At 47.5% G+C, this 26694-nt stretch overlaps 1 protein-coding gene across 2 annotated transcripts; it reads left to right on the top strand.

Moving 5' to 3' along the window:
- The first annotated feature begins 446 nt into the window (after window positions 1-446).
- On the top strand, window positions 447-24275 carry slc52a2 (solute carrier family 52 member 2). Of its 2 annotated transcripts, none has more exons than XM_055665581.1 (5): window positions 447-763; window positions 17006-17232; window positions 18345-19161; window positions 22637-22760; window positions 23286-24275. In XM_055665581.1, exons 1-5 carry the CDS (start codon window positions 633-635, stop codon window positions 23496-23498), a joined length of 1512 nt encoding a protein of 503 aa, XP_055521556.1. In that variant the 5' UTR covers window positions 447-632; the 3' UTR covers window positions 23499-24275. The 2 variants fall into 2 exon arrangements, with proteins under 2 accessions (XP_055521556.1, XP_055521564.1); XM_055665589.1 differs by having other exon boundaries at window positions 626-763; window positions 17095-17232.
- The last annotated feature ends 2419 nt before the right edge of the window (window positions 24276-26694 follow it).

Genomic DNA, 26694 nt, shown 5'->3' with positions numbered 1-26694 from the left:
AACAGCAATTTTGGTCATGATCAGAAGTTTTGCTCTACACCTTCTTCCACAGAAGCTGCTTGGACCCCTGAGTCCTTCCACAGAAGTTGCCTAACCCAGAGGCTGCCAGACCCCACTGAGTCCATCCACAGAGGCTGCCTGACATCCACTGTGTCCATCCACAGAGGCTGCCTGACATCCACAGAGGCTGGCTGACATCCACTGAGTCCATCCACAGAGGCTGCCTGACATCCACAGAGGCTGCCTGACATCCACTGTGTCCATCCACAGAGGCTGCCTGACATCCACAGAGGCTGGCTGACATCCACTGAGTCCATCCACAGAGGCTGCCTGACATCCACTGAGTCCATCCACAGAGGCTGCCTGACATCCACAGAGGCTGCCTGACATCCACTGTGTCCATCCACAGAGGCTGCCTGACATCCACAGAGGCTGGCTGACATCCACTGAGTCCATCCACAGAGGCTGCCTGACATCCACTGAGTCCATCCACAGAGGCTGCCTGACATCCACTGAGTCCATCCACAGAGGCTGCCCTACTTTGGCTGAGGATCGCATCATCTGCAGATCCCTGGAGACAAAGGAGAGAGTGGGGGGAGCGGTCCCTTTAAGAAGGTCCCGAGCGCCCTTGGATGACGGTGGAGGGAGCAGGCCCAATGGGCGCGCCGCTTGTTGCGGAGTGCGGCGGTGCCGGGGTTACAAGAGGCTGGTCCGGGCAGCGGCGCGAGCGGCTGTTTGCTGTGGAGGAGGCGGCGCCCGGCAGGTAGGAGAGGGGACGGGACAGGACAGGGGACAGGAGAGGACACAGGAGAGGACACAGGAGAGGACGGGAGAGGACAGATGGGGACAGATGGATGGATGGAGGAGGGCAGTGGGAGGGAGGGACGCGGCTTCAGTGAAGGGGGCTGGGCTGAGCTATAAACAAAGTGCTGGAGGATCTCAGCGGGCCGGGCAGCACCTGTGGAGGGGAATGAACAGACTGTCTCCCCTGTCCCAGCACAGTACATAGCAATGTCACAACATGTTGAGATTTAAAAAATGAAGTCTGCAATTCATCCCATCAGATAAAGCGTAAAAAGAAGTTTAATTTGACACCTAATCCACTTTCATATCTCAAGTATTAAAAAAGTTATGGCCATTTTCATACTTGGAAATTAGCATCTTGTTCCCTATTGATTTTCTATGGACATAATGTCAATAAGTCCATAAAAACAAAAAAAGTGATCGTGGACAGTCAAAAGCCCATAACATTCTTAAAAATTAAGAGAACTGTTCTCCCCCCTCATAGTCCACCCGAGGTCGTTATGGCCATTTTACTGAGTACACTGGGCTGTACAGCACAGGAACCAGCCCTTTGGCCCACAATGTCTGTGCCAAGTTAAGCTAAGTCTCCCCAGCCTGTGCTAAGTCTCCCCAGCCTGCACGTGATCCTATCCATGTCTAGAAGCCTCTTGAACACCACCACCACCACCACCCCTGGCAATGTGTTCCAGGCACCCACCAACTGGACCTACACATCTCCCTTCAACTTTCCCCCTCTGACCTTACATTATGTCTCGTCTTTGACATTTATGCGATAACAGGTACGTTCTGATTGTCTACCCAATATATGCCTCTCAGAATTTTGTATACTTCTATTGGGTCTCTCAATACAACAGGTGTATAACAGCGCCGCTTATTGCTTCCCAACACTTGTCCAACCCTCTTTATACTGACCCATCTCAAAGATCTAAAAGAAAGACTTTCTTGGTACATGTGACTAATAAATTGTTAAAAGATGAGATAGCCGAACATTTGGATAGCAGTAACAGGATCGGCCCGAGTCAGCATAGATTTATGAAGGGGAAATCATGCTTGACTAATCTTCTGGAATTTTTTGAAGATGTAACTAGGAAAATGGACAAGGGAAAGCCAGTGGATGTAGTGTACGTGGACTTTCAGAAAGCATTCGATAAGGTCCAGCATACGGGATTAGCGGGGGCAAAATTAGGGCACATGGTATTGGGGGTAGAGTGCTGACATGGATAAAAAATTGGTTGGCAGACAGGAAACAAAAAGTAGGGATAAACAGGTCCCTTTCAGAATGGCAGGCAGTGACTAGTGGGGCACCACAAGGCTCGGTGCTGGGACTGCAACTATTTACAATATACATTAATGATTTTGATGACGGGATTAAAAGTAAAAGCAAATTTGCAGATGACACAAAGCTGGGTGGCAGTGTGAACTATGAGGAGGATGCTATGAGGATGCAGGGTGACTTGGACATGTTGGATGAGTGGGCAGATGCATGGCATATGCCATTTAATGTGGATAAATGAGAGGTTTTTAGTGGCAAAAATAGGAAGGCAGATTATTATCTGAATGACGTCAAGTTGGGAAAAGGGGAAGTACAACGAGATCTGGGTGTTCTTGTTCATCAGTCACTGTGAAAGTAAGCAAGCAAAGTTCTGATTGTCTACCCTTTATATGCCTCTCAGAATTTTGTATACTTCTATTGGGTCTCTCAATACAACAGATGCATAACAGCACCGCTTATTGCTTCCCAACACTCCCAGCAGGCAGTGAAGAAAGCGAAAGAGAAGAAATTGGCGACGATTCGGGTTAACACCCTTCTTCAGTCTGAGGAAGGGTCTCAACCCGAAACATCACCAATTCCGTCTCTCCATTGATGCTGCCTCACCCGCTGAATTCTTCCAGCATTTTTTGTCCACCTTCGATTTTACCAGCATCTGCAGTTCTTTCTTAAACAATGAGTTCCACCGATAGATTGACTGTTGATAAGGTCATGCAGATGATGGCTTGCAGGGTTCAAAACTGTCTAACAAACAGAAAAAAGTTGGGAAAGATTGGCAATCGGTAACTAGTGGGGTAGCACAAAGATTGGGGCAGACCTCCTTGACTACTTGTAAACTATATTAAGAGTCAAGCGTTTTATTGTCATGTGTCCCAGATAGAACAATGAAATTCTTACTTGCTGCAGCACAGCAGAATATGTAAACCTAGTATACTGCAAACTATAATAAACGAGAGAAAAAAAAGCTCAGTGTGTGTATATACACACATACCTACAAGTGCGTGCGTGTGCGCGCGCACACACACACACACACACACACACACACACACACACACACACACACACACACACACAACACACACACACAACAATAGTAGTTCAATAATAATCTATTGAAGTTCAGAACTTATTTGAGGTTGTAGTGTTTAATAGCCTGATTGCTGTAGGGAAGAAGCTGCTCCTGAACCTGGCTGTTACAGTTTTCAGGCTCCTGTACCTTCTTCCCGATGGCAGGGGTGAAATGAATGTGTGGCCACGATGGTGTGGGTACCTGATGATGCTGGCTGTCTTTTAGAGGCAGCGACTCCAATAAATCCCTTCGATTGTGGGGAGGTCAGAGCCGGTGATGGACTGGGCTGTGCTCACAACTTTTTGCAGTCTTTTCCACTTCTGGGCATTCAAATTGCTGAACCGGGCCATGATGCAACCAGTCAGCATGCTCTCTACAGTGCACCTGTAGAAGTTCAAGAGAATTCTCTGACATACAGAATCTCCGTAATCTTCTCAGGAAGTAGGGGCGTTGATATGTTTTGTTTATAATTGCATCGGTGTGCTGGGTCCAGGAAAGATCTTTGGAAGTATGCACCCTCAGGAATTTGAAGTTTTTGACTCTCTCCGCCATTGTCCTGTTGATATAAACAGGATTGTGGGTCCTCATCCTTCCCCTTCTAAAGTCTATAATCAGTTCATTGGTTTTACTTATATAGAGAGCCAGGTTGTTGTGCTGGCACCATTTGGTCAATCAGTCGATCTCACTTCTATACTCTGACTCCTCGCCATCTGTAATTCGTCCAACAACGGTGGTGTTGTCGGCGAATTTGAAGATGTAGTTTGCACTATGTCCGGCTACACATTCATGAGTATAGAGTGAGTAGAGCAGGGGGCTGAGCATGCAGCCTTGAGGTGCTCCCATACTGATTGTTAATGCGGAAAAAGTGTTTCTGCCAATTCAAACAGACTGTGGTCTGTGGATGAGGAAGTCAAGGATCCAATTGCAGAGGGATCCTCGACTTAGTAACCAGCTTGGAGGGGATGATGGTATTGAATGCCGAGCTGTAGTCTATAAACAACAGCCTGACATAAGTGTTTTTATTGTCCAAGTGGTCCAGTGCAGAGTGGAGAGCCAGTGAGATAGCATCCTCCGTTGACCCGTTATGACGGTAGGCAAACTGTAATGGGTCGAGGTTCTTGTTGAGGTAGGAGTTGATATGCACCATAAACCAACCTCTCGAAGCACTTCATCACCACGGACGCTAGTGCCACTGGTCGATAGTCGTTGAGGCACGTCACCTTACACTTCTTGGACACTCTTAAAGCAGGTGGGAACCTCAGGCTTCAATGAGAGTTTGAAAATGTCCGCAAAAACTCCAGCCAGTTGGTCTGCACAGGTTTTGAAAGTGCTTGCCCCCCCCCCCCCCCCCCCCCCCCCCCCCCCCCCCGAAGGATTTTCTGACGTCGGCCTCTGTAACTGTGATTGAAATACCATCACGGCGAATGGGGGCTTGGGAAGACTCATTAGTGTGCGTAGAACGCATTGGGCTCGTCAGGGAGTGATGCTTTGCTGTCGCTTGAGCTGCCTCCTGATTTTGTCTTGTAGGAGGTGATGGCATTCAAACCCTGCCACAGTGGCCGAACATTCGCTCCAGCTTTGAGCGGATGTTTGTTTTGCTGAACACCACCACTCAATCTGCCTAAACCTACCTGATCTTCCGGTTGCTAAACACTTTAACTCCTCCTCCCATTCCTACACTGACTTTTCTGTCCCGGGCCTCCTCCACTGTCAGAGTGAGGCCCAGTGCAAATTGGAGGAACAGCACCTCGTATTTCGCTTGGGCAGCTTACACCCCAGCGGTATGAACATTGACCTCTCTAACTGCAAGAAACCCTCGCTTTCCTTCTCTCTCCACCCCTCCCCCTTCCCAGTTCTCTGACAAGTCTTACTGTCCCTGATTACATTTTATCTATGTTTGCTTTGTTGTCGGTCCGAGTCAGCATGGATTGGATAGCAGTCACAGGATCGGTCCGAGTCGGCATGAATTTACGAAGGGGAAATCTTCTGGCATTTTTTGAGGATGTAACTAGGAAAATGGACAAGAGCCAGTGGATGTAGTGTACCTGGACTTTCAGAAAGCATTTGATAAGGTCCCACATAGTAGATTATTGTGCAAAATTAGGGCACATGGTATTGGGGGTAGAGTGCTGACATGGATAAAAAATTGGTTGGCAGACAAGGAAAAAAGAGTAGGGATTAACGGGTCCCTTTCAGAATGGTAGGCAGTGACTAGTGGTGGTACCGCAAGGCTCGGTGCTGGGACCGCAGCTATTTACAATATACATCAATGATTTAGATGAAGGGATACAAAGCAACATTTGCAAATTTGCAGATGATACAAAGCTGGGTGGCAGTGTGAACTGTGAGGAGGATGCTATGAGAATGCAGGGCGACTTGGCCAGGTTGGGTGAGTGGGCAGATGCATGGCAGATGCAGTTTAATGTGGATAAATGTGAGGTTATCCACTTTGCTAGCAAAAACAGGAAGGCAGATTATTATCTAAATGGTGTCAAGTAGGGAAAAGGGGAAGTACAACGGGATCTGTGGGTCCTTGTTCATCAGTCAATGAAAGTAAGCATGCAAGTACAGCAGGCAGTGAAGAAAGCAAATGGCATGTTGGCCTTCATAACAAGAGGAGTTGATAGGAGCAAAGAGGTCCTTCTGCAGTTGTATAGGGCCCTAGTGAGACCCCGCCTGGAGTATTGTGTGCAGTTTGGTCCCCTAATTTGAGGAAGGACATTATTGCTATTGAGGGAGTGCAGCGTAGGTTTACAAGGTTAATTCCTGGGATGGCAGGACACATGCTGAGAGAATGGAGTGGCTGGGCTTGTATACTCTGGAGTTTAGAAAGAAGAGAGGGGATCTTATTGAAACGTAAGATTATTAAGGGTTTGGACACGCTAGAGGCAGGACACATGTTCCTGATGTTGGGGGAGTGCAGAACCAGGGGCCACAGTTTAAGAATAAGGGGTAAGCCATTTAGAACGGAAACGAGGAAACACTTTTTCTCACAGAGAGTCTGTGAAATTCTCTGCCTCGGAGGGCGGTGGAGGCCAGTTCTCTGGATAATTTCATGAGAGAGCTAGATAGTGCTCTTAAAGTAGCGGAGTCAGGGGATATGGGGAGAAGGCAGGAACGGGATACTGATTGTGGATGATCAGCCATGATCACATTGAATGGCGGTGCTGGCTGGAAGGGCCGAATGGCCTACTCCTGCACCTATTGTCTATTGTTTATTGTTGCCTTCTCCCAGCTAACCATGGTCTTTTCCACATATTCCTTCATCTCCACCCCCTTTGATGTCACGTTCTCACACCTTACTTCCTTATCTCTGTATCTCCTCCTACCCTGACAGAAATATCTCGACCTTAAACGTCACCCATTTCTTCTCTCCACATCTGCTGCCTCTCCTGATGAGTTACATAAGCCTTTTGTGTCTATCTTCGGTTATAGCCAGTGTACAAGTGGGTGGCAGGGGTGGTGGATAGGGCTGGCAGGTAAAGGGTGGAACCGGTTGAGGAGAGAGATGAAGGGCAGGTAGATGGGGTTATATGGAGACAATAAAGAGTTGGTGATTGTGGCTTCAGAAAAGGTACGAAGGTGGTGAATGGAAGCAGATGGAGGGGTGATGGGCAGATAGAATCAATTGGGCATTGGGAAAGAAGCAGTAATAGGGGGCTGGGGATGCGAGTTGAAAATAAAGGAATGGGAAAACCTGGGCGAGTCAGGAGAGAGAATGGGACATGGGGGTGTGGGATACCTTAAATTTGAAACATTGAGTGTTAATACCATTGATTGTAGACTACTGAACTGGAACGTGGGGTGCTGTTCCTCCAGTTTGTGTTAGGTCTCACCATGGCAGTGGCAAAGACTGAGGGCAGATGGGTCAGTGTGGGTTTGGGAAGGGGAGTTGAAATGGCTTGAATCTGGAACCCCTAACTGACCACTGCAGGTATTCTGCCTGGGTAGTCTACAACCCATTGTTATGAATGTTGAATTCTCCAATTTTGGGGAACCTGGAACACCTGTGTTCCTTTGTAATAACAAGGAATTGCAGATTGTTGGTTTACCCAAATAAAGACCCAATATTGGAATAATTCAGTGAGTCAGGCAGCATCTCTGGAGAACATAGGTTGGTGACGTTTCAAGTCAGTGCCCTGTGTTCCTTTCACTACTTGACCATCGTGGTTCCTTCCTAACCTTCTGTAACCCATTTCCCCCCCCCCCCCCACAATTGGTTCCATCAGCCCACCATCCTCCCTTATCTTGTTCCACGTCACCTTCCCTAATTATCAGATTCTGCATCTGCAGCCTCTTGCCTGATCTTGTCACCTTCCCGTCTTATCACCATCTTCACCCTTCCATCCCTGCTACCCGGTTGCATCTGCTGATCATCCCCCACCAAGAGCGGAACTCGCTATCAAAACATGAAGGGGACAGGGGACACAATTTTTTGGGGGCCGCGCGTGCGGCTTCGGAGGCTCAATCCAGCGCTAAATGCAGCTCAACTCTGCCTGTCTCACTGGGTTAACTACAGCCCAGCCTGGACTGTCGGGATACCAGCGCTGCTTCTCCGCACTGGCCATATTTCCCTCAAGTCCAGGCAGGTTCACCTGGCGGGACAGGCACAGTTGAGCTGGGTTTAGGGCTGTTTCTCTGCGCTGGCTGTGGGCCTGGGGGCACAGCTCGCGTCTGACTGCCGACCTCTCTGGCCACCCGTTGGGTGTGGGGGGAGTGGGGCACTCGGGACACCGCCAGAGAGTCGGCCGGGATCGATCCTGCCTGCCACTTGTCATGATGCAATGTGCCGACCCGAAATGTTGACTGATGCTACCTGACCCGCTAAGTTTGCGTTTAGTTTATTGCATATGTACTGAGATACAGCGAAAAGCTTTGTTCCTCCAGTCTTTTTTTTGCTCCACATTATAGCGTCTGCACTCTCTCAGCTATTTATAAAGAAAAGTAGATTTGATACTTCAACTCCGAATTGTTAGTTGAGGATGTCTCTAGGGCCTAATATGTAATAGGGTGGCACAGTTTTGCAGCTGGGGGAGCTGCCGCCAGAGACCTGGGTTTGATGCTGACCTGAGCTGCTGTCTGTGTGTGTAGTTTGTATGTTCTCCCTGTGTGGGTTTCCTCCAGGTGTACAGGTTTCCTCCTATGTCCCAACATGCGAGTTTGTAGGCTAATTGGCCTCTGTAAATTGCCTCTAATATGTAGGAGTGGATGAGAAAGTAGGATAGCATAGAACGTGGGTGATTGATGGTCAATGTGGACAGTAGGCTGAACGTGTATATATTTTTTTCAATTAATAGATATCGCGAGAAACAAATGTTTCTAGTAGTTCCTGTTTTGTTTCAGTTTTAGCATTTATCTTGTCACTTGGATGAAAGAACTGAGTGTTCAAAAGCGCATCTGCTGATGATAATTCCATGTAGGTGAGCATCGAGTTAGGAAGTAGTGTACCAAATTAATTGCGGACAGTCCGAGCAAGTAAAAAGTTGGTAATAAAAAGTCCCAATCTCCCAATTTACCTCATTACAGTTCTTGCACTTTTTTTACTTGCGCTTTCTGGGTAACTGTAATGCCCTAACGCTGTAAGATTATATTCTGCACTCTGGTTATGTTTCTATTTGTACTACCTGTTGTGTATGGCATCATTGTACACTTAGTGCATGATCTGATGGATACCACACAGTATTTTCCACTGTATCTCCTTGCATGTTTAAAAGGCAAGAATACAGAATTGTATGGTACTGGGGATCTGGTGGCCTAGATCTATGTTTTTTTTTCATTTAACGCGTTGCCATGAAGAATTTAGCAAGTAACTAAGAACTTGTATTAAATAAGTAACCAAGAAGTCTCTCTTCGATTTAAACCAGCATCTGCCTTCAATTGCAGGGGATAAAGTGTAGAAAGCAGGAGCTATTGATGCAACTTCAGAGGGCGCTGGTGAGCCAACACCTGGAGAAATAGACACAAAAAGCTGGAGTAACTCAGCAGGTCAGACAGCATCTCTGGATAAAAGGAATAGGTGACGTTTCAGGTCAAGACCTTTCTTCAGACCGAGAGTCAATGAAGGGAAATGGTACAGTTTTGCTCACCAAGTTTCAGGAAGAATATACAGGTAGCTCTGCTGGTTTCCTAAGAAACCTCATTGTTGAACAGTGTTTATAAAAACATTTGTGTCAATGGAGAAAAGGAGTTTATGGGCGGGAGAGTTTCAGACTTGAAATAAATACAGAATAGGAATATTCTGCATTCAGAATAAAAGGACGTACTTTTAGAAAAGATATGAGGAATTTATTTAGTCAGAGGGTGGTGAATCTGGAATTCATTGCCACAGAAGGCTGTGGAGGCCAAGCCAGTGGATATTTTTAAGGTAGAAATCGATAGATTGTTGATTAGTACGGGTGCCAGGGGTTATGCGGAGAAGGCAGGAGAATGGGGTTGAGAAGGAAAGATAGATCAGCCATGATTGAATGGCGGAATGGATTTGATGGGCCAAATGGTATTATTCGACTCCAATGACATGAACAATAACAGTTATTTTTCCAGATGGATTTTCAAACGTTGAGGCTATTTTTAATAGCAACTAGACCAAGTGGGACCCTTTGGGTCTCGTCCCCTCAACGCGCGGTTGCGGGGGGGGGCCTGCCGTGTTAACCACACACACTGACCGCGCACACATTGACCGTGTACACACTGACCACACACAGGGGGGGTGACATCACTCGCAGCGCGAAGAAGACGGGCATGTGACGCAGACCCTTTGTGACGTCATCGGCGAAAGACGGGTTTTTAAATTTAGTTTTGTCAGATTTTTTAACATTTTCAGTAATTTCGAGAAATAAAGCATTACATTTTCAGATAAGGCGATTTTGGACTTCACGGGGAAAATCTCTACTGGAATATGTAAAAATGATACCGTTACTGCATTGTTTTTTTGCGAAGATGTGATTATACCCAAACAAATAAACACACACACATCCAAGATCAGACTTTTAAGTATATAGATAAGTTTATTTTGTTACTGCTAACTGGCAGCAGCCTGTATATTACATTATTTAACAGGGTTTTGTCACATAGGTGTCAATAGAAGCGATTTCAATTGCCTCCTGAGGTGAAACTGACAGACTGTTCTTAGGAGCCCATTGCTCTGATTACTGCAGGCAGGTTTACCAGGAAATGGTTTTCCTGCCTAATATTGTTTAAATCCAAGGCAGCTTTTTTCTGCTTGTCATTTTTCAAAGTAATTTCTCTAGTTCCTGATTGAAATTGTATTGTATTGAATAAGGCCTGAGAAATGCACAGTGTTTTCTTATTCATTCCTCATATTATACACGATCCATGTTATGGGAACAGGAATTTATAACTGAACTGCCTGTATGTGAATGGATACATTGGGTGATCGCTGGAATAAAGTAGTTGTTGTAGGTGGATAAGCTGAACCTAAACTTGCTTTAGTGTTTAGAGGAAAGGGATGATTTTGTAGGAAGATTGAGGATTGATAGAGTGGAAGCTGGGTGCTGGTGGGGGGGGGGGGGGGGGGGGGGGGGGGGGGGGGCCAGGGGGGGGGAGTTTAAAAATATAATTATTTAATACAAGGGTGTTATTTCACTTGCAAAATTTTCATGGCAAGATTGTATGAAAAAAAAAACAAAACTTCCTTGAGAGAGTTGGTCAGAATCAGTGTACAAAATTGACTATGAAACGGGTAACTCGGGCAATATTGGATTTGGTGTTTGCATTTTTTTGGAAATTCAATAGATTCACGTATAGAGCGTCACTGTGCTGTTGGTAGAGCTGCCACACTGGCTCCAACCTAAAACCTAGAACACTAAGGCACAAGAACAGGGCCTTTGGCCCACAATGCCCATCTTGGGAAAGGCCTATTTGCCCCTTTGGCTTACATTCTATGGCCTATTGTCTATTCCTCTAAACCATTCCTATCCATACCTGTCATTGTCTTTAGAAAATCTTAATTGGATCAGCTTCTGCAGCTTCCTTTAGCAATTGGAAAATATTCAAGGTGGCAAGAAATGAGGGAGTGGTGTTGAGGCCAAGATCACATTAGTCATGATCTATTTGGATGAACCGCAACTATTATTTTAGTTGGGATAAGAGTGGTAACTCTTGTCAAAGCTCAGATGGACGAGAAGGGTTGAATAGGCTGGACTGGAGCGATGCTTCACAACGTAGTCGAAATCTCCAACGCTGCTAGGCTGAGGATATAGGATCATGTGCGGAGGCAATTAACTGGGCATGGTGCTCAGCACAGATATTGAGCCTGTTTCTGCGCTGTACTATTTTATGTTGTACGATCGTCCCAAATTCATTATGAAGCTGAAATCCAGCAGGTTTTTCAAGTAATATTGAGCAATAGTGGCAACTGGCTGGCTTCCGGTTACTGTAAGTTGATGAGTCACGTAGGTTAGAACAGTGTGAAGCAACATGGGCATTCACTCCACCCACGGGCCAGGAAAAAGAACCAGCAAGTACTCTATTGTTACAGAGAGCCAGGAGTTTAAAAAGATACTGGGGGAGATGAGAGAGAGGGTTTTAAAGGAAATATAAGGAGTATTTTTAAAGAAGAGTCCCAACCCAAAACGTCACCCATCCTTTTTCTTCAGAGATGCTGCCTGACCTGCTGATTTACTCCAGCACCATGTCTCTATCTGAGAGCTTTTTAAACACCGGTTGATATTTCGAACACGTTGCCAAAGTTGGTGGAGGAGTCGAATACGGCCACTACATTTGACATTCTGAAACAGACATGTAAACAGGGCGTGGGTAGAAGGATGTGGGCAAATGTGATTGGTGTAAATTGCATGGATGTGGTGGGCCAAAGGGTGCCCTTCAGTAATATTGGATTTGCTTCTTAATGGTGGAAGTGCTGCCTTGTGGCTCCAACATAGTACAGTACAGGAACAGGCCCTTCAGCCCACAATATCCATGCTGTACATGATGCAAGTTGAACTTATCTCCTCTGCCTGCACATGATCCATACTCCTCCATTCCCTGCATACCCATGTGCCTATCTAAAAGACTTAAATGCTGCTATTGTATCATCCTCCACTACCATTTCTAACAGTGTGTTCCAGGCACCCACTGCTCTGTGTAATAAAAAAAAAGCTTGCCTACACAGCTACTTTAAACATTCACTTTCTCACCTTCAAGCTATGCACTCGAGACCTTGAAATTTCCACCTGGGGGAAATGGTTCTGATTGTCTACCCTATCTATGCCTTTTAATTTGATATACCCATCAGGTCTCCCCTCAACCTCCCATTCTAGAGAAAACAATCCAAATTTGTCCAACCTCTCCTTATAGATAATTTACCTTCTGGTAAATGTCTTCTATACCCTCCCCAAAGCCTCCATACGTTCCTGTAATGGGGCAACCAGAACTGCACACAATATTCCAAAGTCTTCAGTCTGCAGAAGGATCTCGACCCGAAATGTCACCCATTACTTCTGTCCGGAGATGCTGCCTGGCCTGCTGAGTTGCTCCAGCTTTTTGTGTCTATCTTCAAAGTCCTATGAAGCTGCAATTTGACTTGCCGCCTCTTTTACTCATTGCCCTGACTGATGAAGGCAAGCATACCATATGCCATCTTTACCTCTATCTACATGCTGCCACTGTCAACGAGTGAAGGACTTGCATCTCAAGATCCCTCTGTACATCAATGCTGCTAAGGGCCTTGCCATTATCTGCATACTTTCCCCTTGCATTCTCCTCCCCAAAGTGCAACTTCCCCTGTGTGTGGAGGTTGCATGTCCGTCCTGGAAACACATTGCTTTTTCCTGAGCTCCTGTGAGTAGCTGTTTTCTTCTCTGCCCCGAAGATATCAGTAGCTTAATTGACAACTGAATGGCTGATAGTGTGTCGGGAAGTGGTAGAATCTGAGGGGTTAGGAGAATTGCAGAGAAAACTTCTCAATGGAAATTATGTGATAGATCTATGTGACCACCCCATCCTGTGATGCAATCTGACATCATGCTTTATGGTACATCTGTAGAAGTCTTTCATATGTACTTTCAAAAGACTTTAGCTTAAGTGCCTAATGAAATTAAACCAAATTGGTATATTGGCATGTAATACAAAAATGAATGTGGATAGAGGATTCCTTCATGGATAGTAGATGTAGGCATCATTGTCACTTGTTTGGCCTGACCGGCTGTGTCTAATGGGTTGACGTAGAGACTCCAGCTGATCACAATCTGTATCAAGAACTTGAACTTGGGAGCAGAGCGTAGTATATCCAGCTTTTACCATCAACTAACTTAGGTGGCTGTGTGGATTTGTGAAAATGGGCAGCAAGATGAGTGCTGGACTGAAAGGAATACAATGTAGGGGAAAAATTGAGGTTTAGTTTGGAGATACAGCATGGAAACCGGCCTGTTGACCCACCGATTCCACGTCAACTATTGATCGCTTATTCTATGTTATCTAATTTTTGTATCTAGTTCTATATTTAGCTTGGAGAATGAACTATTGAAAAGGACCTTGGTGACCTTGTACACAAATCAGAAGCAGAGAACAACCAATTACTGCCACAGAAGGCAGTGGAGGCCAAGTCACTGAATGTTTTCAAGAGTTAGATATTGCCCTCGGGGCTAAAGGAATCAAGGCACATTGGGGAAAAAGCAGGAACGGGGTACTGATATTAGATCATTCGGGCAGTCAGGTGGCGCAGTGGTAGAGTTGCTGCCTTACAGCGAATGCAGCGCCGGAGACCCGGGTTGGATTCCGACTACGGGTGCTGTCTGTGGGGAGTTTGTACGTTCTCCCTGTGACCTGTGTGGGTTTTCTCCGACATCTTCGGTTTCCTCCCACACTCCAAAGACGTACAAGTTTGTAGGTTAATTGGCTTGGTAAATGTAAAGACTGTCCCTAGTGGGTGTAGGATAATGTTAATGTGCAGGGATCACTGGTCGGCAAGGACCCAGTGGGCCAAAGGGCCAGTTTCCACTGTATCTCGAAACAAAACAAAACTCGAAACCATATTGGATGGTGGTGCTGGTTTGAAGGACCAAATGGCACCTATTGTTCTATGTTTCTAATTAGAGAGACAAATGTGGTTTATTTTTAACCCTTCTTGCACGAAGACTTAACTGCAAAATGTCACGATCAGAATTTAGGGACAAGGAACTGCTGATACTGGAATCTTGCATGGAACACAAAGTACGAGAGTAACTCAGCAGTCAGGCAGCATCTGTGGACAACATGGATGAGTGATGTTTTGGATTGGGACCCTCCTTCATTCTGGAATGTTGGTGTGTGGAGTTCTGTTCGTCTTCTGCAATGCAGGGAGTGCAGCAGAAAATTCAGCAGATCCATCGCTGAGGTTTGGCGGGCAAAGTCGTGCCGATGTTATTCTACGAGGTGATTGTGCAGACCTGTGGCTAAGAGTTGGAAAGAGGATGATTTCATAGAAAAGTGGAACATTTTAATGCTGGCAGATACAGGGGTGGGATTTCATTTGATGGTCCAGTGCCAGGGGCCATTCAAGGCAGGTTATGGAAACTTCTTCATACAAAGGGGTTGCTAATGTTGGGAAATCTCAACCCAAGAGGTCTGTGGAGTCCAACCTTAACAATTGTGGCCTAGGAGATGTGTAATCACAAAGTATTTCTCATACTGGTGAGAGAGTGGTGGGTGCCTGGAACACGCTGCCAGTGGTAGTGGTGGAGGCAGATGCGATAGTGGCGTCTGAGGTTTTTAGATAGACACATGGATATGCAGGAAATAGAGGGATATGAATCACATTTAGGCAGAGATGGTTACTTTAACGGCGCCATGTTCAGCATGGACATTATGGGCTGATAGGGCCCGTTCCTTTGTTGTACTGCTATGAAAATAAAGGCTGATTATCGTGTTGCGTCCCAACAATCTATATATTACTAAAACTCTCATCTTGACCACTTCCTGTCTGCGTTGTAATTAAATTTGCACAAAAACGATCCCCCATAGCGCTACGATTTTTCGCCAGCTTACTCGCCATTCTCCTTTGCTGCAAGGCAAATAAGTTTTGTTCCGATCAGTGAAATAGTTCAAAATTTATGAAGGTTTCGAAGGTTCCCCCTCCCGCATACTCCCCCTCCCCCACAGCCTCCTCACTCTCCCACACTCCCCCTCCCCCTTTGTGAATATCAGTGGGTCATCCTGGTTTACACACAGTGCGGAATGCCTTGTAACATTTTGTCCATGACAGGCTGATAATCTTTTAGGGAGGATTTCACACCATAGGGCAGCTTTGTATATGAATACAAGCCCTTATGTGTGTTGATAGTCAAGTACTGCGTCGTGCGTCGACCAAAGTACTGCGTCGTGCGTCGACCAAAGCTCTCGGGATCTGCAGAACTGAACCCACTTGCTCGTTCTTTCTGCGTCTTTTGAAGAACCGGGGGGGGGGGGATCAACATAACTTGCAACGCGTGCAAAAACAGTGCCCGGCAGGCTGCGCTTTGAAAACTCTGCGCAGCTGGCCACGAGGAGCAGAGCGATTGTGATGTCATCAGCTCGTTAGCTTTAAAAAAGATCTCAGAATTGTGAACAATTTGAAGAAATAGCATCAAATAATGAATAAAATATTCAGATGAGGCGGATTTTGATATCGGCAGCTAAATCTCTACCGGAATATGCAAAAATTTCACCGTTAGCGTGTCAGGTTTTTAAGGAGATGTGAATCAAAGAAAAACACACAAGTAAACACACAAATACATCCACACATCCAATATCAGAGTTTTATAAGTATACTATACCAAGTGCAGACCCGTTGGACCTGTTCCCCCAACGCGCGTTTGTTTGCGGGAGGGGGGGTCGGCAGGGCGGCATGCGGCATCACGCACACTAACCACCCCCACACACACTAACTACCTCCCTTAATATTATATTATTAATTTGCTCCTTTTACCCCATAACTGCCCTATCCACTGACGCATAGCCCCCAACTCGCAGGCGTGTGGAGGGGCTGTGGGGAAGGAGGGGTAGAGTGAGGGCAGAGTGAGAATGGGGAGTGTCGGGGAGAGGGGGGGGGGGGAGGGAGGAGAAGTGGGTGGGGGGGGTAGGGGAGGGGAGCAAGAGATGGGAGGGCAGAGGAGGGGAAGAGGAGGGGAGGGCTGAAGGGGGAGGGAAGAGGGGGGTGGGAAGGAAGGGGGGGGGTGGAGGGGGTGGAGTTGAGGGGGGATGGGGGTTTAGGGGAGGGCAGGGGGTTGGGGGAGAGTGACAGGTGGGTCTGGATTGGTAGGCATGTGGGCATTGTGACGTCAGCAGCGGGCAAACGGCGATTATATTTTAAAAAGTGAGTTTTGTGAACAACATTATTCAAAATCTGGGGAAACACAGATACAGACACACACACACAGTTTTAACACAGTGTCTCAAAAACTAAGGAGAAACAAAAACCAGAGGACAATTGAGAGGGAAAAAATTTACTAGGAATCTGAGGAACAACTTTTTTCAGAAGGTGGTGGGTATATGGAACAAATTGCCAATGGAAATGGTTGAGGTGGATATTGTAACGTTTAAAGACTATTTCAAAAATAAACTTTGTTCAGAGTAAAAACTGTATTCAAACCAAAAACTGCACAAAAAACCTCAGATATTCTCAGTGTCAATGCCATTATTTGAGGTTTGAGGTCCTTACTGGACTCTGCCCCTCAATGCCCAGTAGTGGAAGGACCCTAATATTGAACAGGTACGTGGTTGGGAAAGGTTTAGGGGGGTGTAGGATAGGCTTGGGCAAGTGGGATTAACTTGGATGAGACAACTAATTCAGCATGGACAAGGTGGGCTGAAGGGCCAGTTTCTGCGCTGTATGACTTGGTGACTTTTTTTTGGAAACGTTGACCTTTGAGATTTGACCATTTGCTCAGACTGTGTGTTGGGGATGCCTCCGAACCCTCCCGTCATAGCAGAGGCGAGTGTGTTGATCACGTGCTGGAGAAGTGCTTTCTCGTCCCAGATCTAACCAAGATGGCCGTGGTTGTGCGGAGCTACCTCATCACCCACCTGCTGGTGGCCATGTTTGGAATGGGCTCCTGGCTGGCAGTGAACGCCTTGTGGGTGGAACTTCCCGTGGTGACAAAGAGCCTGCCCGAAGGTGAGTGTCGGTGATGGCCGGTCGTGTCCACATGCTCCCTCCTCGATCCCCAGTCCTGCTCACTCCAGGGCAGCTAATTAATCTTCAGGGCTTTGTGCAACTCCATGACCTCGCCTGAGGCAGATGATATCCCCACTGTTGTTTTGCATCTCTTTTCAATTAGGCTTGTGGTAGAAAAGTGGACCTAAAATTCTTATCTAAATCAACAGATCTTGCGTAAATATCACATGGAAAATCCTATCTTTGACATTGTCCACTGAAATTGTGCTGTCTAATTAAGCACATGAGATTAATCTTTAGACTAACCGGGTTGTGGCTTGGATCTCATTCTGTGGCTCCAATACTTTTTCTCTTAGCCCATTGTTTCTGAGCTGTGTGTGTAGTCCCACGTTGCGTAGACAATAGAATATAGAACAGGACCAAGCCCTTTGGCCACAATGTCATTGCTGAACATGAGGCCAAGTTGAACAAATCTGCTCTGCCTTCACATGATCCATATTCCCCATTTGCTGCATAACCACGTGCCTATTTAAAAGCATCCTAGAAGTACTGTTGTATCTGCCTCCAATGTGTTCCAGGCACCCACCAACCTCTGTTGGGGGAAAAAAAACTTGCCCTGCACAACTCCTAACGTTTACCCTTCCAACCTGAAAGTTATGTCCTCTAGTCTTTCACATTTACCCCCTGGGGGAAAAAAGTTCTAATTGTTTATCATATCTACACCTCTCATAATTCTATACACTTCTATTAGGTCTCACCTCAACCTCTGTCCAGGAAAAACATTCCACCTTTTTCCAACTTCTCATAGCTACTATCCTCTAATCTGGCAGAATTCTAGTAAACATCTTTTGCACCCTTGCCAAAGCCACCACAACCTTCCTGTGATAGGGTGACCAGAACTTCACACACTGCACCAAATTTGGCCAGACCAAAGCATTAGAACGCTGCAACATGACTTCCTGCTCTCGTACTCATTTCCCTGACCACTGAAGACAAACTTGCCATGCGATTTTGTCCTCGGTAGTTCAGCCGAGACTCCGAGACTGGCCGGTTCCTTGGAGCGGGACTTGTTTTCCGACTGTAATGCTGCTCTGCTTCTGTGTCTTCCCCAGGGTGGAATTTGCCGGCTTACCTGACTGTGTTGATCGCTTTGTCCAACATCGGCCCCCTCTTTGTCACCCTGGCCCACAAGTTCGCCCCGGGTCTGCTGAACGAACGTTACGTCATCTACTCCATCCAGACACTGGGCGTGATGTCCTCGATTGCCCTGGCCCTGAGCTGGGACGGGACAGTGGTCATTGGTGGGGTGCCGCATAGCGTTGCCTTCCTGACCTTGACCTTCATCCTGGCTGCTGTCTGTTGCACCTCCAACGTCACCTTCCTGCCCTTCATGTTCCACCTGCCCTCCAGGTTCATCAGGTCCTTCTTTGTGGGCCAGGGTCTGGGCGCCCTGATGCCCTGCCTTGCCGCCCTGGTGCAAGGAGTCAGCAAGCTGGAGTGTCGCAATGTCACGGACGGCAATGGCACCCACTCTCTCCAGCCGCACTACCTGCAGGAGAACTTCTCGGCCGGCTCCTTCTTCTGGCTCCTGGCCGTCCTGATGGGTGTCTCCTTGCTCTCCTTCGTCACCCTGACCTGGCGGGCAGCCAGGAGCAGCGTGCCACGGGAGCAGGGCACGGGCGAGGAGTCGTGCCACCTCTCGGCCGAGGCAGAGGCGGCCTCCAAGCCATCCTCGCCGTTCTACAGCCCTCGCACCGTCTACCTGCTCATCTTGCTGGCCGTCTCCAACGCCTTGACCAACGGCGTGCTGCCCTCCATCCAGACGTACTCCTGCCTTCCCTACGGCAGCACCACCTTCCACTTGGCAGTCGTGCTCGGCAACTTGGCCAACCCCATAGCTTGCTTCATCACCATGTTTGCCCTCTGGAGGTGAGAACACGTTACTTCCCTTCCTCTTACCTGCCCTGTCCCCTTCTACCAGCATCCCCTTCCCCTGCCCCCTCCTTACCTCACTGCTTTTTCTCATCTTCCCATCTTGGTCCACCCTTCTGCCAATCACATCTCCTCCCCCAACCCTTGCCTGTATCCACCTGTCACCTGCCTGCAGATACAAGGAACTGCAGATGTTGGTTTATATATTTTTTTAAAAGACAAAGTGCTGGAGTAACTCAATTTGTTAGGCAGTATCTCTGGAGAGCATGGAGAGGTGACGTTTTAGTACAAGATCCTTCAGAACCTACCTTCAGAGGGATTCTGACCCAAAACGTCACCTATCCATGTTCTCCAGAGATGCTTCTGACCTGCTGAGTTTCTCCAGCACTTTGTGTATTTTCTTGCCCTAGTTATTGTTCAGTTCATCAAGTGGAGTTCATTAATCTCCAGGCTTCTGTGACATCCTACCCTGCACTCATTGGAAAAAGCCATTGTGTCTCATCCTCATGCTAGTCCAGTTGAAAGTGCTGTTCAGTTATTGCTGACTCCACGTTATTTATTCCCCCTTTTGCCCAATTTCCTTTGAACACTGCCGTTGAGTTTTCAGTGAGGGTTAGTGCACCGGTAGGCATGTTTGAAATTATTGTGCTGCCTCAGGAAAGCAGCCAACATAAGCAAGGACCACTCACTTCCCCCACCCCCTCCCCAGTCATTCCCTCGTCTCCCCTCTCCCGTCGGGCAGAAGATATAGGAACTTAAAAACACACACCACCAGATGCAGGAACACCTTCTTCCATGCTGTTATCAGGCTACTGAATGGCCATAGGCCTAGGGTGTAATCCTGATCCCCCAACCTACTTTATTGTAGCCCCAGCACTTTTTAATCTGCATTTCCTCTGTAACTAACATTGTAACACTATAATCTACACTGTGGTATTTCTATTTTTCCACTACCTGCTGTACTTGTGTATAGGTAGACAAAAATGCTGGAGAAACTCAGCGGGAGCGGGAGCATATATGGAGCGAAGGATATAGGCAACGTTTCGGGCCAAAACCCTTCTTCAGACTGATGCAGGGTGAGGGGGGCGGTAAGAAGAAAGGAAGAGGAGGAGCCAGAGGGCTGAGGGAGAACTGAGAAGGGGAGGAGACAGCAAGGCCTACCGGAAATTGGAGAACTCAATGTTTATGCCGCTAGGGTGCAAACTGCCCAAGCGGAATAGAAAGTGCTGCTGCTCCTCCAGTTTCCGGTGGTGCTCACTCTGGCCATGGAAGAGGCCCAGGACAGAGAGGTCTGATTCGGAATGGGAGGGGCAGTTGAAGTGCTGAGCCACAGGGAGATCAGGTTGGTTAATGCGGAGGTGTTCGGCGAAACTATCGCCAAGCCGACGCTTGGTCTCACTGATGTAGATCAGCTGACATCTAGAGCAGCGGATGCAATAGATGAGGTTGGAGGAGGTGCAGGTGAACCTCTGTCGCACCTGGAACGACTGCTTGGATCCTTGAATGGAGTCGAGGGGGGAGGTAAAGGGACACGTGTAGCATCCCTTGCGGTTGCAAGGGAAAGTGCCCAGGGAAGGGGTGGTGCGGGTGGGAAGGCAAGAATTGACCAGGGAGGTTCACCTGCATCTCCTCCAACCTCATCTATTGCATCCACTGCTCTAGATGTCAGCTGATCTACATTCGTGAGACCAAGAGTAGGCTTGCCGATCGTTTTGCCGAAAACCTCCGCTCGGTCCGCATTAACCAACCTGGTTCAGCACTTCAACTCCCCCTCCCATTCCGAATCAGACCTTTCTGTCCTGGGCCGCCTCCATTGCCAGAGTGAGCACCACCGGAAACTGGAGGAGCAGCACCTCGTATTCCGCTTGGGCAGTCTGCATCCCAGTGGCCTGAACATTGACCTCCAATTTCTGGTAGCCCTTGCTGTCTCCTGCCCTTCTCAGCTCTCCCTCAGCCCTCTGCCTCCTTCTCTTCCTTTCTTCTTCCCACCCCCCCTCCCACCCTGCATCAGTCTGAAGAAGGGTTTCGGCCCGAAACTTTGCCTATTTCCTTCGCTCCATAGATGCAGCCGCACCCGCTGAGTTTCTCCAGCGTTTTTGTGTACCTTCGTTTTCCAGCATCTGCATTTCCTCTTGAACATTTTATGTACTTGTGTATAGTATGATTTGACTGGATAGAACACAGTTTTTCACATAGTAATAATAATAATAAAACAGTACCAATACTACCCTTGGAAATGGTTAATCCCTCTTAAATTCTCCTTGAGAAGAACATTTGGCTGCTGTGCTCTGTGCTTTTATTAGTGTCATCCCTGATATCCATTTAAACCCTTCACACAGCCATTGATTCCCCAGTACAGATCTTGCCACTTGGTCTCCATGATGCTTATTAATGGAGCATCTTGTTTTTTTTACTTTAAATCAGAGGCACAGTGTGGAAATAGGCCCTCCGAGTCCACACTTACCAGCAATCACCCCGTACATGAACCTACACACGCTAGGGGCAAATTTTTATCATTACAGAAGCCAATTACCCTACAAACGTGTACGTCTTTGGAGTGTGGGAGGAAATCAGAGCACACTGGAGAAAGCCCATTCTGTCAAAGGGAGAACGTACAAACTCTACACACAGCACCCATAGTTGGGATCGATACTGAGTTTATTGCGTTGTAAGGCAGCAACTGTACCCTTGCGTCACTGTGCTGCCCTGTGTATCCTTTTGCAAATCCCCTTTTATTTTTGTAGTAATCACTATGTAAATCAAATTTGAATCTGTTTTCCCAATAGACAATAGGTGCACAAGTAGGCCATTCGGCCCTTCGAGCCTGCACCGCCATTCAATGTGATCATGGTTGATCATCCCCCAATCAGTACCCCGTTCCTGCCTTCTCCCCATAATCCCCTGGCTCCGCTATTTTTAAGAGCCCTATCAAGCTCTCTCTTGAAAACAAAATATTGGTTCATTTAGTAGTTAGTAACATGTGGGAGGTTATGTTGATGGCATGTAACTTATACACCCAGGAAAGAGGGAGATTAGAGGATGGTTAGCACTCGATCTATCACAGGCCACCTTTGAAAAAGGATGGATGGGAGGCGCAGCCTCAAAAAGGCAGCCAATATCATCAAAGACTCACCACCCTGGCCACACTCGCATTTCACTGCTAGCATTTGGAAGAAGGGACAGGGGACTGAGAAATGCGGGTTTAGGATCAGCTTCTTTCCAACAACCAGCAAGCTCTCAAACACCACACGACACTCACCTCAGGAACCATGAATTTTTATGGACTGTAGTTGAACTGAGGACTACAGTTTTTCCATTAGTATTGCCGTTATAATAATTTTTGTATAGGTCCGTTAAGCTACTGCAAGTATGAGTTTCATTGTTCCATTAAACACTCTTGACTTGTGTTGGGCTTCATGACCCGGTTAAGTCCTATTTAAATGCATTAAAACATGCATTTTACTGTGTACAGATCGAGTGTTGGACTGAGTATACTAGCATTGCTGGGGCTGCTGTTTGGAGCCTACATTCTGACACTGGCAACCTTCAGTCCATGCCCTCCGCTGTTGGGGAAGTCGACAGGCGTTACTTTAGTGGTAAGTACAGTGTACTCCCTCTAACATGGGTGGCCCACCTGTTGATAGACTAGCGTTTGAACTAGCCACATCTGTTCGGCTGCAGCCTCCACTGGACTTGCCTCAATTGTTTGGTTTGGAGGTACAGCGTGGAAACGGGCCCTTCGCCCCACCAAGTCCACGCTGGCCATTAATCATCCGATCACACTAGTTCTATGTTATTCCACTTCCCAATGGAGTTTTGGGGGGGGCGAGGTGGATGCAGCAGAACGGGGTGGGAGTGTGAGGTAGGGGGATGGGGGTGTGAAGCGGGGGCATGGGCGGACGTGTGAGGTGGCGAGGTGGGTGGGTGGGTGTTGGCGAGGTAGGGGCAGGGGTGGTGTGTGGGTTAGGAGAGGGGGTGGGGTGGGAGTGTGAGAGTGGGGGGGGTGGGTGTGAGGTGGGGTGGGTGGGGGGTATTTGGGATTGACGCGATGAATTGGGATTGATGAGATGGATGCTTGGCTTGGCTTCGATCCTCTGAGTGACTTACTTTCCTCCTTGCAGGTGGTTGCGTGGATGGTGTTCACAGGCCTGTTCTCCTACGTAAAGGTGGTGATCAGCAGCATCCTGCACGAGGCGGGCCACCTCGCCCTGGTGTGGTGCGGGGTTGCCATCCAGGTGGGCTCACTGCTGGGAGCGCTGGTGATGTTCCCGCTGGTCAGTGTCTACCACCTCTTCATCTCCAGCCAGCCATGTGTGGATACCTGCAGCCACTGACCTGGCACTGAGCACCTGGGACCAACTGGGACATTAACCCTGCCGGGATCTACTGTGACAATGGCATCAGAACACTTCACCGATAATCTGGAGACTGCACTCCCGGGGGGAATGCATTGTTTTGTTTGCTTCGCCCCAGGTTCTTTCCCTCTGGTGTTTTTCTCCACCCCCTTCCCAACCATGTTTTCATTTGGCTGGCCTGCTCTCTCTTAGTCCATATTGTTGTTAGTGTCTCCACATTCATTAATGTCTTGCTCTGTTAACTCAGTTGAAGAGTGAGATGGGCAGGGTTTTGTCATTTTCACTGGTGGATGGTACACCCCTCCTTATTTTGACCACCGACACTGCAGGGACCTACTGATCAGCGTGATGTGGTCGATTTTCTGGGGGTTGGAGGGAAATCACCCAAACATTGGAGGGACTGCTTGAATTGAGGGCTGGGATGTGGTCCAGGGGGCAAAAGGGTGTGATGTGCCAACTTAAATGATCCCCGTGGAAATAAGCTGGCCCTTGGTGCCCTTCTCTTTACACTTTGCCCAAGGTTAACCTTTGCCTGGCGTAGGACAGTGCTGGTCTCCCTTCACACGCTCTCTCCCAGCCTGACACTTGCCTGTAGTGCAGCCAAGGCCAGGGTCTGACTGCACTACAATTTACCAGCTAACACTGGGTTCCCTCACTGAGGCCTGAAAGAACCGATAGCCTTAGTATTTGTTCATCTCGTTACAGGAAGTATGGAACACATTTTTAAAACTTGAATAAACGTATTATTTCTCTAAATTGCCTTTGGCTCTGCTTTGTAATGCGATTATCCGTCCTCAAACAAACTCTGTTGGAGGAACTCGGGAAGCATCTGTGGAGGGAATAGACAGATGACATTTCAGGTCTGGCCCCTTCTTCTGTCCAAGTTCTGCATTCCCGCCACAGATGCTGCCTGACCCACTGAATTCCTCCACAACTTTGTGTTTTGCTCAAGATTATGTTTCCACCGGGTGGCACCAGCAATGGCTGCCTCACCAATGGTCAGTCGTGTCCCTTCCTCGTTTCGTGTTTTTTTAGTATGTGTTAAATGTATGTTTTAGTGTTCTTTAGCTTGTTTTATGTAGGGGGGGGTTGGGGGAAACTTTTTTAATATCTTACCTCGATGGAGATGCACTTTTAATTTGTTTTTGTTTCCGTATTGTATCTGCGTCCGCACTGCGGCCTAACATCATGTTGTTGGCGGTCTCTTGCTGGAGACCGACTTCAGGAGCTCCAACCGATTGAGCCTGCAGACCTAACATTGTGGAGCTGGCAAACCCTGTCGGGGATCGACCTCGAAGCTCCAAGCCGTGGGAGCTTCGATCACCCTGATGTGGGGGCTTCGACCGCCCCAACAGTCCTTTGAACCTTTGATTCCAGCATCTAGAGTTCCTTGTGTCTCCATCTGTTCTCAAAGTCAGGAATTGAGGGAGGTGCTTGGTTATGGTGTTGGCTTGCCTTTAGTGCCTAAGTTTAGTTTAATTCATTGTCATGTACCGAGGCACAGTGAAAAGCTTTTGTTGCATGCTATCTAGTCAGCAGAAATACAATACATGATTACAATCAAGCCATTTACAGTGTATGGATACATGATAAGGGAATAACGTTTTGTGCAAGGTAAAGCCAGCGTTCAAGGATAATCCGAGGGTCATCAAAGAGGTAGTTAATAGTTCAACACTGCTCTCTGGTTGTGCTAGGATGATTCAGTTGGCTGATAGGATCTGGGAAGAAACTGTCTCTGAAGCTGGAGGTGTGCGTTTTCACACACCAATACCTGATGGGAGAGGGGAGAAGAGGGATATGCCAGGGTGCAACTCGTCCTTGATTATGCTGCTGGCCATGGCGTGGCAGCGTGAGGCATAAATGTAGTCAATAGAAGGGAGGTTGGTACGTGTGCTGGGGCCCAAACTCTCCATGGTGAGTGGCTCCGAAACGCATGCGATTGTCTACATTTATTCCAAAGGGGAGGGACACGGATGCATACAAGGATCATTCCCCAGATGCCCAGTCATCATCATCGTAGAAAACATCAACGGGCACGGTGCCTTACAACGCCGTGTACGACAGTGATCGCAACTTCTACTGAAGTGTGGATGGCCGTTGGCAAGTCTAGTTTTTGGTCCTAGCTGGGAGTCCACAGCCCCCTCCTCACCTGGCAAACCAGGTGGGGGAGTCGGTTTAGTCGTCGACTATCCGACCATGGAGCAGGTAGCACGGGATTACATGGTACCCGTAGTGGGAGGAACTCCCCCCCCCCCCCCCCCCCACACCGACCTGACAGAATTTAATACGGAGAAATGTGAGGTGTATAAGTTCACCCTTCAGCCTCCCGCGCTCCACAGAATAAAGTCAAACTTTTCAAACCTCTCCCTATTGCTCAGGCCTTGGGCTGAATGCTAGGACTATCTATCCCCCTCATGATTTTGTACACCTATAAGATCACTCTCCAGTCTCCTGCCCTCTAAGGAATAGAGTCCTGACCTGCCCAATGGCTGCTACGGGCCTTCATGGCCAGCTGCAGCCTGGACTTTGAAAATGGCGCCAGGACCCGCCGACTTGTATATGGTCTCAGTGGACTATTTCTATATACTTTGTACTTAATCTGGGATTGTGTTTGTGTGCGGTAATAATTTACTGAACTGTATGCAAAACAAATGTCATTGTGTATCTTGGTACATGTGATAATAAAGAGCCATTGAACCTCTCCCTATAGCTCAGGCCCTATAGAATAATATAGTCATTGAGTCATACAGTATTGAAACAGGCCCTTCGGCCCTACTCGTCCAGACTGTCCAAGGTGCCCCATGTTTCCCTGATAGTGCAGCTAGGGGAAAATATACCAAGAAAAGAAAACAATATACTGAGGGAAAAAAAGCTGATGACAGGTTAGGAAATGTAGGAAGTATGAAGAGGTGTCTATAATCAGGATGGATGTTGATAGGGGAATAGCATAGTATTTTTCCCAAGGTAAGGAAAGACAAAACTAGAGAGCATAGGTTTAAGGTGAGAGGGGAAAGATTTATTAAGGGTCTGAGGGACAACCTTTTCACACAAAGGGGGTGGGTTTATGATACGAGCAGCCAGAGGAGGTAGTTGAGGCAGGCACCATAACAGCATTTAAAATACATTTCTGGGTAAAGAGACATAAGCAGTCAACGAGGTGCTGAAGGTAGTATCG

The sequence above is a fragment of the Leucoraja erinacea genome, chromosome 2, assembly GCF_028641065.1.
Source record: "Leucoraja erinacea ecotype New England chromosome 2, Leri_hhj_1, whole genome shotgun sequence".
NCBI lineage: Eukaryota > Metazoa > Chordata > Chondrichthyes > Rajiformes > Rajidae > Leucoraja > Leucoraja erinaceus.
The sequence above is the reverse complement of the archived record's forward strand: the minus strand, read 5'-3'. Positions and strand labels throughout refer to the sequence as shown.